General features: G+C 48.3%; 1 protein-coding gene across 2 annotated transcripts in view; it reads right to left on the reverse strand.

The window, feature by feature from the left end:
* Positions 1–16,005, reverse strand: part of EIF4E3 (eukaryotic translation initiation factor 4E family member 3) — a 235,668-nt gene that overhangs the window by 39,054 nt on the left and 180,609 nt on the right. For both annotated transcript variants that reach the window (XM_069643843.1, XM_069643844.1), the window contains one exon: positions 12,316–12,471. In XM_069643843.1, coding sequence (XP_069499944.1) covers positions 12,316–12,471 — 156 coding nt within the window. The remainder of the gene's footprint in view (positions 1–12,315; positions 12,472–16,005) is intronic.

Raw genomic sequence — 16,005 nt, forward strand, 5'->3', positions numbered from 1 at the left:
CAACTGGGTTGATTTGTTTATTCTGGCACCAAATAACGAATCTCTTCCACTTGTCAAAGTAACAGTGCCTTGTGTTTGGTTTCCTGGATTCTTTTAGGATGTCCATACACCTCTGTGGTAAATTGAGATGCCCAAACTCTATGACCTCAGGAGCCATGCTGCCAGGTTCATTGAGTTGGGTTCCTGGTGCACTGTTTGACCTTGTTGCTGGGACAGTAGGTTGTACCAGGCTGGGAGTTTGATGGGCTCGCACAGCGCCATCCTGCGTAGGTGTGGAAACCATGGTTGTCTCGCCCACATGGGAGCAACTAGGATGAGCGTCATCGATTCCTTGTTCATCTTGTACACCACCTTCCTGATGAGGAGTTGGTGGAAAAGCGTACGCAAACATCCCTGACCAGTTCATCCACAGGGCGTTCCCTTGGGAGTCTGGCTGGGGGAACCTGGATGCAAATCCTGGGCATTGTTTGTTTTCGCTTGTGGCGAATAGGTCTATAGTGGGGAAATCCCACTGAGAGAAGAGATCTTCTACGATCTCTCTGTGAAGGACCCATTCGTGTTCTTCTGGGAGGGAGTCTCTTCTTAGGGCATCCGCTAGGGAATTGAGCTCCCCTGGAACATCTTGTGCTGATAGGAAGATGTTCCGTCTGAGTGCCCATATCCAGATTTTCTGGGCAAGCTTGGACAGATTTGGCGAACGAGTCCCTCCTTGTTTGTTCAGATAGAACATGGCTGTCGTGCTGTCCGTCCGGATCTGCACCGACAAGTTTAGTAGATGGGGCTCGAACGCCCGAAGCGCTCGGAATACTGCCAGAAGCTCTAGCAGGTTGATGTGGTTCTTGGCTACTGAGTGAGACCAGAGACCCTGAGCTGTGTGGTGGAGATGGTGAGCTCCCCACCCAGTCAGGCATGCATCTGTAGTTACCACTGCCTGTACTTCGGGATCGTAAAAGGGTTTTCCCCTTGCGAGATTCTCTTTTGTCCACCAGTGTAAGCTCTGTACGAGTGTTGGCGAAACGACCACTAGATCGTCCCACTGACCACTTGCCTGAGACCACTGTTTCGCCAACCATTCCTGCATGGGACGCATGCGCAGACGCGCGTGGGGGACCAGGTAAATGCATGACGCCATCATGCCCAGTAACCGCATTGCTTTGCGTACCGTTATTTGTTGACCTGACTGATAATGTGGAATTTGCAGTAGTATATTCCGAATTCTCTCTTCCGAGGGGAAGGTCAACCCTTTCTGAGTATCTAGGATTGCTCCTAGGAACTGTTTTGAGGTGCTTGGCACCAGACTTGACTTCTTCTCGTTGATAGAGAAGCCTAATTCGTGGAGGTCGATAGTCCTCTGAATGTTTGAGCTGCAAATTCTTGGGGTTTCCCCCGTTATGAGCCAGTCGTCCAGATAAGGATACACTGGGATTGCCTCCCTGCGTAGGTGTGCAGCTGCCACCGCCAGTACCTTGGTGAATACCCTTGGTGCTGAAGCTATCCCGAAGGGCAGTACCTTGAATTGGTAGTGGCGACTGTCCACTTTGAAGCGCAAGTATTTTTTGTGCGCTGGGAGCATGGAAATATGAAAATAAGCATCTTTCATATCCAAGGTTGCCATGTAGTCCCCCTTTTTTAGGAGGGGGATTACCTCTTGTAGCGTGGTCATACAGAATTTTTGGGGCTTGACATACTTGTTGGCAGGCCGTAGGTCCAATACTGGGCGCATTGTCAAATCTTTCTTTGGCACAAGGAAGTAAGTTGAATAGATACCCTTGTTTACCTGGTGTCCTGGGACGAGTTCCATCGCGTCCTTTTCTAGCAGAATGGCGATCTCCTCGAGAAGGATCTTCTGATGTTCTAAGGAGTGTATTCTTTGTCGTGGAGGGTGGTTCCGGGGACGCTGCAGTAATTCTATACAATATCCTGTGGACACTGTTGACAGCACCCATCTGTCTGAGGTGATCCCTTCCCAAGCCTGGGTGAAGTTGGAAATGCGTCCCCCTACTGGGGTTGCGTGAGAAGGGACCCTGAACTGAGCGTCACTGCTTTGGCAGAGGCGTGCCACCTCCCTTGTTGGGGCTGCCTCTGCCTCTTCCACGACCTCTCTTGTTACCCTTGCTGTAACTTTGGGTAGACTGCTGGTTGTTGTTCCATTGTGTACCCTGTCCTTGGGCATAGTTGCCTCTTTGTGAATTTTGGCCGCGTGGGCGACGAAAATTACTGTTCCCCCTCTGGTTCGGGGGTTTGTTGGTAAGCTGGCCAAGGGATTTGAGAGTCTCGTACTCGTCCTTGGCATTCTTAAGTGCGTCTTCGACCGCTTTCCCAAACAATAGATCTGGTTCCACCGGCTTGTCTATTAATAAAGCCTGTGTTTCTGTTTTGAACCCCGACTGCCGTAACCACGCATGTCTCTTGATAACAGTACCTTCTGCTATCAATCTTCCTGCGTTGTCTGCAGCGTCGAAAGTTGCTTTTAATATGCAACCAGACACGGCTCTCCCTTCTGCCGAGATCCGAGCCAACTGGCCCTTTAACGGTTCAGGAGCAGAGGCTATGAGCGCCGCGACCTCTTCCCATTGATGGCAGTTGTAACTTGCCAACAGGGTGGTGGAGTTTGCAATCCTTGCTTGGTAGGCGGACGTTGAGGCTACCTTCCTGCCAAACCCGTACAGTCTTTTGCTCTCCTTGTCGGGAGGAGCTTCTGACGACGATAAGGGTGTCCCAGCCCTCTTCCGAGTGTTGGTAACCACTAGGGAGTCTGGTTTAAGATGACCTCTTATATAAAGAGGGTCAGACTGGGCTGCCCGAAAAAGTTTTTCGACTCTGGGGTTGACGGCTCTGGTGAGGTTAGGATTCACCAGGGATGGATCTATTCTACGTTGGATGGATTTAAGGATAGGGATGGTCTGAGCGACCGGCCTCCTCTCTCCCACCAACTCTTCTGCAAAGTCCCTTTCCTCCTGTACACCGTGGGTGTCGATGTGAAAATGTTCTGCTGCGCGAGCGAGAACTTCATTAAGGAGGGGTTGGTTATCAACTGGCGAGTCGGTAACTGGGGCTTCGCTCTCTACCGGGGAATCTACTCTGTAAATTTCCTGCTCATCTTCTACCTCCTCCAGGTCCTCATCCTCCGCATAGTATTCAGACCCGGTTCGTTCCTCCATAATTGTAAACTCCTGGTCCCCTTCAGGGAAAGGTTGTCCTTGGTATCTGGGGTGTGGAGTAGAGTATGGAGTAGAGTAAGGCTGCACCTCGAAGGGGTCAGGTCTTTCGACCCGGGCCTTTTTACTTAGGGGGATAGGATCAGAGGAGCCTGAGGATATGGCCCCTTGAGGGTCATACGAAAGGAAATGTTCTGGGTTTTTGTCATAAAAATCAGCTAAGGAAGACATCCTTGACATGACCCTGTCTATGTCCTCACTGGACCATTGTTTGGAACAGGGTATGACTTTAGTAGGCAACTTAGGGGACTTATCAAGGGTACCCTTGCTGGATGTTGATGTCCCAGTAGATTTATGTTTATCTGTCTGCTTGGGGTGGAAGGATGGTCTTACAGGAGTGGAAGGCTGAGCTTTCCGCTGTTTCCCTCCCTCCCCGTGCGTGGAAAAATGTTTTCCCTGCCCCTTGGAGGCCCCAGAGACTTTCGACGCCTGGCGCCGAGGGTCGGGAGAGGTATCTTGTTTCGAGCGTGGGGCCTCGCTGGTGTTAACTGCGCTCTCGGTCTCCTGGAGCGCGGCCTGGGGGTGGAAGTCGTCTTCGTCTTCCGACGATCGAACTTCCGTTAATCTAGGGAGCGAGGCACTCTTGGCAAGAGTGGATGATTGCCTTGCGTCATGAGGCGATCTCGATCGAGAGCGCCCAGAGGACACCGAGTCGGACCGTTCTATCCGTGCCTCTTTCCGAGAAGTCGACGTCGTCGAGGTTCGGTTGGACTTAGTGTGCTTAGTGTGTGTAGGGTGTGTAGCGCTTGCGTCGCCGGGGGTCTTCCCCATAGCCGCCCTGCCGGACAACCTTCCGAGGTCGGGGACCTGCGCTCGGCAGTCTTTCGACGCCGTAATGCCCTCGCCGTCCGAAAGTACGGCGTCGCTGCCATCGCTGAAGGCGCCCTCCGCTGCCATGGCTGCCTGCCTGGCGTGGTGGGCCCAACGCTTTGTCGAACGGTCCTTAAGTGTCTTAGGCTTAAACCTACTACACGCTCTGCAGTTCGCTTCGGGGTGGTCAAGGATTCTCTGTGACCTGATTTGAGAATGGATAGTGTGTCGGAGTGAGTCATCATTTTACAATCTATTGAAGAAACGCCCCTTTGCTTTTACTTAGAAAATGAATTTTTCATAACTAACAGGTTTCCCAGGTACACGTCGTTGAAATTACATACACATATCACAGATTAATTTAAGATACACTCTTGCCCAACTCTGATCTTTCTAAGAGCTTGGGTTAAGAAATGACAACATTTTGTGCTTTAGTGACTTTCGCCATATTGGTTTTTCCTCAAAATTTACACAGACGTGCACCCCTTCCCTGAGCATATTACTGGAACTTACTATGCCTCTATCCTAAACACAGTGTCTGCAATATTAATAAATAGCGGGGTTCGGTCCCAGAACACCGCACAAAGTGGAGTTTGGTCTCAAATCGTGAGGGCATTTTAAGGACCCCCAAATTGTACATTTCTGTGAGCTTAATACAAGATTTTAGAAGCATTTAACTTAAACATATATTTGCTGCAATATGAATCCACAATCCAGTCTGGCCCGCCCCCAGAGGCTTGGTGAGTCAGAGATCACAGGCCTCTCTATCCTCCAGAAGACTGTTTACAGTCCACACCCAAAATCAGCATACCCCATTCAATTGAAAGGGTCTTAAGTGTTGTGTCCTGCAGGCTGCAGGGGAAACTCCTCCCTCTCAATCAACAGGGCCATGTGATATCCTGAGCGGTTGTGTGTGTCTCTGAGGTGTTAATGGTTCTCAGGAAAAGCACGTTTTTTGAACTTTTAATTATATAAGACGCCCTTCTGTTCACTGCACAGTTCTGCAAGACAGCTCTCCTGTCAAGATTTATAGAGCGCCAGCGCCGGTCAGTGGCTTGCAATGGTACTACACCCATTTTTGACAGCTGTCTTGAATTAATACATTTCAAAAAGAAAGGATTTTACTTGATAGTATATGATCCTTGCTTGACATGGCATTGATGTGGATCTGCAGTAGAGTAAAGTAGAACACTCAACCAGAGTTGGATTTTTTGTTTGGTGGTTTCGGGCCAATGATCTTAGCAATTTTTGACATTAATAAAAACAGATTTTGAACAGAACCATCTTTCTTTGCACTGGTGGGTGGCAGGTCAGGGGACCATTTTGGTGTGCGCAAAACTGCGCGGTTCTCCTGGGTTCTGGCGCAAATGTGGCCTTTTCCGCCATATTGGATTTTCTAAGCCTGCAGCATCAAATGTTGCAGCATAATAACTTGAACGTGGGTCAAGACACCCAACAGGTCACAGCCTTCATCCATGTGCACTGAACATTTTATAACACCAACAGGCTACGAACCATAGATTTTGGCCTTTAACAATGGATACAGCTTTCAACCGTGTCCACTGTATATTATATACACTCATCAGGCACTATCCATGGACTTTAGCACATTACTGGCCAGTGGCCACAATCTTTGGCCCTGCCCACTATATATTCTAACATATAAAAGGGCCACTATTATCAACCCCATACGGTTTTTGACCAGTTTATGGAAGGGACAACAAAATCATCAAAAAAAAGGCAATGGGAGAAGAAGCAAACCCAGCTCCGTTGGCTGCTTACTTTTCAGAGGTAAGAGGTCACACCATTTCACTAGCAATACCAGGATTAGGAAGCTTTGAGCAGTATACTGCTTGAATACAACAAAGCACTCTCCAATACATCACCATGCCATCCGTCGTCCAAAACCTTAAACACAGACAGCTGAGTTTGCATTTAGCTCCAGACCAGAGAGAGGGGCAGTTGCTTTTTCTCTAGGCCTCTTGGCAAGGGACAGGGAAGGAGATCAATTCACCAGCAGCCACTCAGCGAGAAAGTCTTGTATTCGGGCAAAGGGTGCATCCCGTGTCGGGCACCACTACAAATGTTGATGAGATGTACTGTAGGTTCCAGCTGCTAATGCATTTATTTATACAGAAGATTCCCAGCTATACTATGGGAAAGTATCAAAAGCACATCTGTGAGATCCAACGATGGGGAACTAAACCTTGCATGGTCAGGATGGAGGAGGATTGGTATCATCTCAGGACTGTAGTATCGATAGTTTTTGTTAAAGACTTTTCCTGCTCTGCACCTTATCTGGTGTTAATATGATGTAAGCATATCTACACCAACAAATCCTGGGAAGGAATGCACCCCAGAAACATCTGCACTACATTTTATGGCATTTCCAGAGCTTTTGAAGATCACGGACACAAGAAGAGGGGCTGATGTAATAGGATACTAAAGTTCTCCAATGACATATTTAAAATTACACAGCCAAGAAGCCGGCTATTAACTCAAAAAATAGGGAACCCTATGGAGGAGCAACATAGATTAAAACCAAGATGCAAAAGCTCAGTGGATCAGTCTCTCCACCGAACAATAGAAGATCGAACAAGAACAGTCAGTTTGATAATTTATGCAATGATAAAGTCATCACAAATAAAAAAAATGGACATTGTAGAAACATCTAGGGTTGGAGCTTCAAGAGTACGATTCAATGAAACTGGTGCCAGATAATGAATCTTTACCCTGAACAACAATTATTTTCACATTTTAATCAACACTTTGCTTGAAACAAAAACACCTGTCTTCTTAGCCAAAATCTATAAGGAGGAAACCCTTCCCTAATGTATCGATGTGCCCCACTTCTATCCAGGCCGTTTTCTCCTCTCACCCCACCACATTATTATACACTAGCCTAATACTTCATAAATTGCCCTTGGCTCTTATAAAGTAACGTTTTGAAAATTGCCTTCCTTCTGAATTAGCCCAACTCTGGTACTGTCCCTGCACCCATTTACCATGTGCTAAAATATTTTGCCATTCTGAAAGTCGATGCTATGAATACCTTGCATCTCATGTATCCTGCTTCCTCCAAAATTACTAAGGGGACCACATTTAAGCCTCCACATTTCCCAACACTTCACATACTCCTACCAAAACTGCAACACAGAATGCCTCCATCATTGAACAGGTCCATAGAATATGTTTGTTTGTTTATTTATTCCTAATGCGCACCAAACCGGAAGGTAACAGAGCGCAGCAGTACAAAGGTGCAAGGCTTACAAAGGTTACAATGTAGTACACAATACCACAGAACACATTTACAGGTAACATTACAAAGGCAGTGTAGCATTATTTACATTAAAGTTATAACTGTGCAGATTATATACAGTTAAGTTCCACATTGCACTAGATTGCAATGGTGGGCTAAGGCAACCTAGATGATGCAAATGCGGAGTAACTAGAGGTCGGTAGAGTTGATATAGTTAATGTAGTTCTTTCTAAGGTGTAGGTATGGTTGGTCTACTCAACTCGTGGGGCAAGGAGTTCCAGAGTTTGGCCGCCTTCATGGGAAAGCTGTTGCCGCCAATCTTAGTAAGTCTGAATCTTGGTACCACAAGGCAGTTGGCGTTACCAGCTCTTATCGGTCTGATAGATGTTCTTCTATTTAGTCTGTCCATAAGGTAACTAGGGGCAGCATTATTTAAGGCTTTATGGGTCAGGGAGATCATTTTTAGCTGTATTTTACTGTAAGTAGAGAGCCATTTGTATTGGCGTCTGGTAGAGGAAATGTGTACTCTTATTTATGCCTAGAGCAGCTCTTAAGCATTATTTTGTAGGGTTTGTAACCTCTGGATGATGGCTTTGTTAGCACCACTGTAAAGGGCATTGCAATGGTCAAGCCTAGAAAGTATTAAAGCTCTAGCCAAGATCATACAACTGCCATTTGAAAGGAAAGTCTTAAGCTTACAAGTGTAGTTAGTGGCAGAGGCCAGAGATTTCACTTGTTTATCAAAGGACATAGTGGAGTCGAGGTAAAAACCAAGGGCTTTTACCTCCTTGGATGCCCTGATGTTTCCATCGATAGAGAATGAGGATTATTCATGGCCTCAGGCATAGACCATGGGTGATATTCCCATTAGGTTATGACACCTTGAGCATTTGATTACTCACTCCTTCACATCTTGTACATTCATTACATAGCAATGCACACTGGTAGAATTGTCATTTCCAAATCGTAGTGTAAGGTTCCAAGATATCGCTGCTACTCTCCCCCTCCCCCAACTCAATCAGGCCAAAGGTCCACTGCAAGGTAGGAAGCACTTGCAGTGCACAATGGCCCTTCCAAGGTGGGGAAGATAAGGACCCTTGCAGAATGTTTCCAGGTAGCTGCAAGTCACAAGACAACCATCAGTCACTGGGAATATTTAGTCTAGAAGAGTCGTCACTAGTTAGAACTAAATACTTCATTAGAAACAACAATCGCGTAGTACCTGAATGTAGGCTGAGGGCGCCTAGAAGAACTAATCCTTGAAGACTAAAAGAATGTAAAAACTAGAGCAGACACGTCAGCATTTGGAATATATATCGTGCAATCCAAAGAATCGAATTCAGGCAGTTCAAATTTAATCCAGCTTTACATCCAAGAAAAAATACCAAAAACAAAAATCACAATTCACGCCAAGGAATGAAACAATCTGTTATAGGCCCTCGATGTCGGATCACCGGTGGCAGAGCCTGACAAAGACGCCAGTCATCTTTGCTGGTACCTGGGAGCCTGCCCTGTGCGAGGACGTGCCTCCTTTTTTTTGTCAGCAACGCGGCAATCACCTGACAAGTGTGACAGCACGCCCTATTACATCCCATCCAACCATCATAAACATTTCAACAAATTGCACACCACTGACCCAATGTCACAACACAGTACTTGTGGCAGGGTGGTCCTCACACCAGGACATACTCCCTCAGTCTCTCAGGGGGACGTTTGCCGGCATGCTGGGGCCTGGAGGGAGCCATTGGCATAACGGGACCATCCACACACTCCCATTCAACATCCCTGGCCACTGAGTCCTCCTCTTTGAGGGGATACCTGCCCTCCATGCCTTGTGGGGTAGGGGTAAGGCCGTTGTCGAGCCGCTGGTCGTTCCCACCATGGATGGCTTGAAGGCGCCGGAACCAGCTACTGCTTCTGTTTCGGACCGCTGTGATCATAGTCCCCCGTCAGTCCCCTACAGTCTACAGGACTAGATCATGTGGCAGGCAAAACTTGTGGGTGGGGCGCCTGTTTCTTGCCAGCACTTGATCGCCAATCTCCAGAGGTTGTTCCACTAGCCCCCTCCGGGCCAACTCACACTCCGGTTTCTTGAGGACCCGGACGGGGTCCACCACCGCCCGAAGCTGGGAGCCGTGCTGTGGGAAGGTAGACCTACCCTTCCTGCTGAAGAAAGCTGTTGCCTGTGCTACCCTCATGGTGGAGTGGAGCGTAGTACGGTATGGCATGAGGAAGTCTGTGAGGGCATGTTACAGAGGTTGCCCAATCTGCAAGGCAATGGGGAGCATCGTGTTCAGTATCCACCTAAACCTTTCCACATCCCCATTGGCCCTGGTTTAGCAGTGAATTATGCGCCGGTGCACAACCATATAGGAGTCCAGGAACCTGGCCAGCTCTTCACTTTGAAATGGGGATCCATTCTCATACCTCACCGAATCAGGGATCCCATGTGCTGCAAACATGTCCTTAAGAATGGGGATGATGGTGCGGGCTGCACTGGAGTCCACAAACTGCACCAGGGGATCGCGTAAACTGATCACACCACCAAGAAATGCTGGGACTGGAGAACGGTGCCAAAGTCTAGGCTGACCGCTTTCCACAGTGCCGACGCCTTCTCCAACGAGGCAATGGGAGGGCCCTTCTCCAGCGGTCTTGTGGCCTGGCACCACATGCACCTGCCGATGGCATCCGCAACCTTCCTTTCCAGATCCAGAAACCACAATTTTTCACACAGTCGAGCAGTGGTCTTGCTGGCCCCTTGATGCCCCACATGTGCAAGACTCAACACCTGATCCTGTAGGATGGCGGTGATGACTATCTTGAGGTACGTACTGAAGGATCTGCTCCAGACTGATGGAATGCTCCTTTCTCACCCTGCAGAGTCCCTGAAGGAACGCCTGTGACTCCAGCGTCTTGTGTTGAGTCATCACAAGGAATCCCTTCCACTCCCCTGCTTGCAATTGCTCCACCAGATCCTGTATTCCGGTGTCCTGCTGTGTCGCTGCAGCTTTGTCCGCTACTGACATGGAACGGGGCACCGCCACCTGGGTAAGCATGGCCACCTACTCCTTAGTTTCACTGTCTGGCCTTCGGGCTGGCTACGATGGCCCTGGATGAAGAGACAGTCTGCCGGATTGTCTACCCCCGCTTTCAACACCAGTGTGACTATTCTTATAGCTGAAGCAGCCATCTTTCGAGACGTATTTGTGGCCATGGCACGGACACTGCCATGATCGGCACCAGGGGCTTGTGGTTTGTGACCACAGTGACCGGATGGCCATTGATGCAGATATGAAAGTGCTTGCACCCCACAGGACTGGCGAGAGCCTCTCTATCTGGGAATACTGGCATGGAGTAGGGGTCAGTGCCTTGCTCGCATACGCAACATGTTTGCGCTCACCCTACATCGTGACCTACAGCAGGTTCGCACCCAGACCAACAATAACAAATTAATTGTCCTTGGTCGGATCAATCTACATCATGGTGGTGCCCGTGACTAGAGCCTACTTGGTGGCCTTTAACACCTCCTGTTCAGTGTGCCCCAAACGCCAGTCCTGACCCTTCTTAGTTAGCAGCCCTAGGAGCTCTGTGGCCGTGGCCAAATTAGGGACGAACCTTCCACAGAAGTTCAACATTCTGAGGAGGTTTCTGACCTCGAACTAGATGCTGGGGCTGCAGCAGTCTTGATATTTGGCACCCTTCTCGGGTCGGGCGATTGTATCCCCCCTGCTTCATGACGCATTGGGTGCTAAAAGCCCCATGCAGTGGTAGATGCAGCGCCCCCCCTGTACGTGAAGATATGAATCTTGGGGGCCCGCAAGACCGGACTCGGGCAGAGCTTGCGGAACTGAGTTGCAGGCATGCAATTCACTGATGCCCCTGTGCCAACGAGAATAGACACCACCTGATCCAGGATGGTGCCAGAGCAACGAGGCTTGCTTCAGTGCCCCGAGCCACCCAGACAAATGGCCGATACAAAGAATGCCCTCATCAACAGCTGCTATCTGCCGATATCTTGGTCTCAGCAGCACCAGCAGGGGGTGAGGGGTGCAAGAAGTCAGAGCCACCGTGGCCAGGGGGCTCTACACATCATGGCGTAGTGATTGGGTTTGCCACACCGGCCACATGTGGTGCCGGATGTGGGGCAGGCTTGATTGTGTGATGCTCCTCTGACACTTTGTTAGCCCGATCTTGCCCGCTTGCCAAATCCTCCTTTGGCCCTCGATGGCCACTATTTAGCAAAGCGCTCCATCACATCATTGACCAGATTCAGCTTTTTAAAATTCCCAAAAATACATAAGAAGTATTTCAAATATGGCACAATTTCATTGGAACCCTTTTGTCGGTCCTCTTTACTTATTCACTTTCCCAACATAGCCCTATTTCCAAGGACAACAAACTTGCTTCTCTTAAGAGTTCAACAAAATTGTAAAAGAATAATTAAGACAGCCAAAATCTGTTTCAAATACACACTTATACCACGGTCCATCTTTACATACACAGTTTATATGGAAAGGCTCAGATGCATGCGCACTTGCCAGTAGGCTTGTGTATGGGAGTCATCCATTAATAACTAAATAGGCATTCAAACATTTAATCTTCTCAACACTGATCATATGTGGTGCTTGCTCAAACCTTTTGAGGCGGATGTAAGATGCGGAGACCTCAACATATCCAATAGGTCCCATATAATTATGAAGGTTTCCAGAGGGAACTGACCATATGAGGACATTTGTTTTACATTAACTCCTTTGACTGGTATTTAACCAACACACATCTTCACCATACAACCTTATGTACAACTCGGTTCCTTTCAATGTTTGCACTTTGCAGATTGTACATGCAGATCATTTAGACTGGTTTGATGATACTAAAAACACAACAAATAATTTAGATGGCACCCCAGACAATACCTATTTTAAAAAAATCAGAACACCCACCAAAACGAGGAGAGGGATTTGGGAGAATGCAGGTTGGATCATGTATTGACCACAATATGTGAATCTGACATATTGAAAAAATACTCACGCTTATAAAATACTGCTCTGAAAGTTGTTTTTGGAAGAAGCTCATAAATCTTCTCTAAAACTGATGCTTCACCTACTAACATTGCATTTCCATTCCAAACTTGAACGACATCTTCACGATCGCGAACACTAACACTAACACCAATTACTTCATCATCTAAAGGGAAAAGTTCCAGCAAAAAACAATTACAAAAAGGTTTAAGGTCTGTATTATGCATACAATGTAGTCATAGTAAAGGCAATATGACATTTTGCAACTGTCCAATGGAGAAAAACGCTAAAGCAAGTATGTGGTAAATGTGGTAAATGCAAGCTACTCACCATAGTTACTCGATGTACTCTCGTCTAGTTTATACCTGCTACTTTTGAAGGGGCAGTTCCATCCATAGTATCACAGCAAAGCCTAAATCTTGGTTTTGACGAGACAGCCCCACAAACCAATAGACCTGCCGGCTTCCTGTCTCCTGTCAGTGTTAAACCAATAATGTGCAGCACCCAAAGGAAGTCCCTCCCCCAACTCCCCTATTTTTTGTGAATATTTGTGGCCACTGCTCCATTATTTTAAGATATCATACCCGTCTTAGGCGGGTATCCAGTTTTACAATCACATTACTGACTTAAACAATTGTCTTAAACAAGTGGATTCCAGTTGGCTGTGGCCCAATTAGAATAAAAACAAAATCTACCACTTCAGCTGCATATAGACTTTGTGTGACTTTGTAAATTAATGAAACTGTCATTTCTCTGTAACAAATGCAGGTGTGTGTCACCACTATTTAAACAGTAGAACTGTAATTGCTGTCATTTTCTGTAGCAATTGTAAGAGCGAGCAACTACTCTTGAAGCAGTCACCTATGAAAAGTATTGTTGATAATTCCTGTGCATCTCTTAGTCTAAAATACTATTTACCTACCTTGCGTATATATAAAATATATCTATTTTATTATAACTTCCAGTGTGTAAGGGTTTCTTCGGGCTAATGTATTGACTGGGTTAATTGTCTTTTGGGCATTCTCCAGACACGCTTGATGTGCGTCTCCTATTATTAACCAGTCGTCCATATAAGGGTACACCGGAACTGACTGTTTGCTTAAGTGAGCTGCTGCCACTGCAAGAACTTTGTTAAAAATAATTGGCGCTGAGGCAATGCCAAAAAGAACGACCTTGAATTGATAGTGAGGCTCCCCAATTTTGAACTTTATATTTTTCTGTGAGTTGGCAATATTGAAATATGAAAATATGCGTCTTACATATCTATGGTTGCCATGTAATCCCCATGCTTTAGCAGTGGAATTAATTCCTGCAGTGCCGTCATCTGGAACCTTTGAGGCTTCACATACTTGGTTGCAGGACACAGATCTAAGACATGGCGCATGGTCGGATCCTTTTTGGGTACAAGGAAGTATACTGAATAGATAACCATGTTTAACTGATGAGCAGGGATGAGTTCTATTGCTCCCTTTTGCATCAGTGCTTCCACTTCTGCTTGCAGACTAAGAAGATGGTCTTGGGTCTGTGAAAAACCAAAGGCCCCTGCCCCCGGTCTACTCCCAGGGGATTCTCTACTAAGGTGGCAAGGGGACGGCAATCGCTGTTGGATCCAGATCAAGGGGGTGGACGAGCGAGGGAGGATCACCTGGGTAGGGGAGCACAGGGTTGCGCTCATGGGAAGATCCCAGGTGAGAAACAGTATCCCAGCAGGACATAAGGCGAAGAGGACAAACTCCCTGGGGTCTTCATGGGCTATCTGCATTCAGGACCCATGGGCTTATCTGCATTCAGGACCCATTCCAACCTACGACTTGTTCTTAAGAAAAGAGAAGTCCAAAACACTAAGGCAAAAACCAACATCCAGGGATTATCATTACCTCAACACCTCAAATAACGGTAACGGGATACTTTTGTTACGTCCCGACAGATCCCCACATTAAGTAATAAGACTGTTTGTTACCCTGTTTTTCATTGTACCTCAAAATCCTCTCCCTCGGGATTCCAAGATGGCCACCGGGACGCAACTAAAAAGCGCTCCGCCCGGGCCGCCGAATAAGGCATCAAAAAGCAGCGAAATAGACGTGACGAGCGATAGAATCGCTCCCCCCACTCTCCCGAGCCCCCAGGAGTGAAAATCGGGCCCAGTGAAGGTCGGGCTCAGTGTGTGGGCGCTGGGGGCAGAACCCGCCCATCCCCCACCGGGAGGTGACAGTGGGCCGGCCCGACTCCGCCGCAGGGGGATCCTGAATGAAGGCGCTCGCGGGGCGAAACGCCTCCCTCCCCCCCTCTCTGAGGAGCTCAAACTGCGGCACGGCGAGCCCCCAAGGACGCAGCAGAGGCACTGCCCGCCCCCGCCGAGGACAGCGGGAGCCACGTTGCAGGAGCCGCAGCGGGAGTCGCGTAGCAGGAGCCGCGACACAGAGGAAGCCGCGTCGGCGGCCCAGCTCCTTCTAGCGGCGGCGAGGCAAAAACGCCATGTGACCCCCCTCCCCCTTGTGCGAGGGAAAATAAAGGTACGAGGAGAAGGAGCAGAAACAAGAAAACCAGGCTGCATGATACGCGCACAGATTTGGGCCATAAGGAAAAGGGGGGGGGGGAGAAAGAACCCATCGCTGGGATAAATCCCATGAGGGGGAGCCCAACGGTGCAGGAGGGGGGGAGACTGGTGGGGCCAAAAGGTACTAGCCCAAGCAAGGGCACATGAAGTGAGAAACCCTGCATTGGGGTAACCCCAGCAAGCACGGAAGAGGCCGAGGTACAAAGGAAACACTAGTATAGCCCCTACAAAGGAAGGGCACCCTGGCACGGTCCCGGCCTGGAGCGGGGAGAGAGCCTGACAGAGGGAGGCGGCAGAGGCGCAATACTTAGCTCGGAGGAGATCACAGAAAGCCAACGCGCAATCCAGATACACTCCTCGAACATGTCAAGGGCGAAAGGGAAGAGCAGCGCCACCCAGCAGACCCCACAGACCATGAAGCAAGATGCAAATATCCTTCAGATGTGGTCGACTGACTCCACGGTGCAAGCTAAGGGAAAGACCCAGGAAGAGCTGCAAGGAGAGAGTATGGCACCAATACACAACCAACAACCACCCTCGAGAGAGGACATGCAAACATGGTTCCAGGAATTACAGGAAAAGTTCATGTTAACAGTGCAGGAGCAATTCACGACAATGAAGGTAGGCATGAAACAGGCGGTGGTGGAGCTGAAGGTTGATGTGGCCAAAATGGAGGAGAGAACAGACGTACTGGAGAGAGCAGTGCAGGGTATCGAAGAAGAGATGCAACAGGTCAGCGAAACTCAGTAACATTTGGTGAGACTCACCCATAACCTGGAAATACAATGCGAAGACCTGGAAAATCGCTCCAGGAGGTCCAACATACGCATCAAAAACATGGCGGAATCAGTCCTGGACAGAGACCTTAAGTCTGCAGTGAAGGAAGTTTTCAGGGATATTCTAGACGGACCAGAGACCGACACAATTGGAGTGGAGCGGGTACACAGGGTCGGGCCGAAAAAGATCTGGAGCACCGGGAGAGAGAGACCACGTGATGTCTTGGTTTCCCTCTCCTCATACCCTCAAAAAGAACAGATTCTGAGAAGGGCTAGAGAGATGGAACATATCAAGATTGATGGACAAGAAATACAACTATTTCAGGACTTAGCCCTGGTCACACTGCAGAAAAGAAGAGCGATGGCC

The sequence above is a fragment of the Ambystoma mexicanum genome, chromosome 2p, assembly GCF_040938575.1.
Source record: "Ambystoma mexicanum isolate Mex_15411 chromosome 2p, UKY_AmexF1_1, whole genome shotgun sequence".
In the NCBI taxonomy this organism is placed as follows: domain Eukaryota; kingdom Metazoa; phylum Chordata; class Amphibia; order Caudata; family Ambystomatidae; genus Ambystoma; species Ambystoma mexicanum.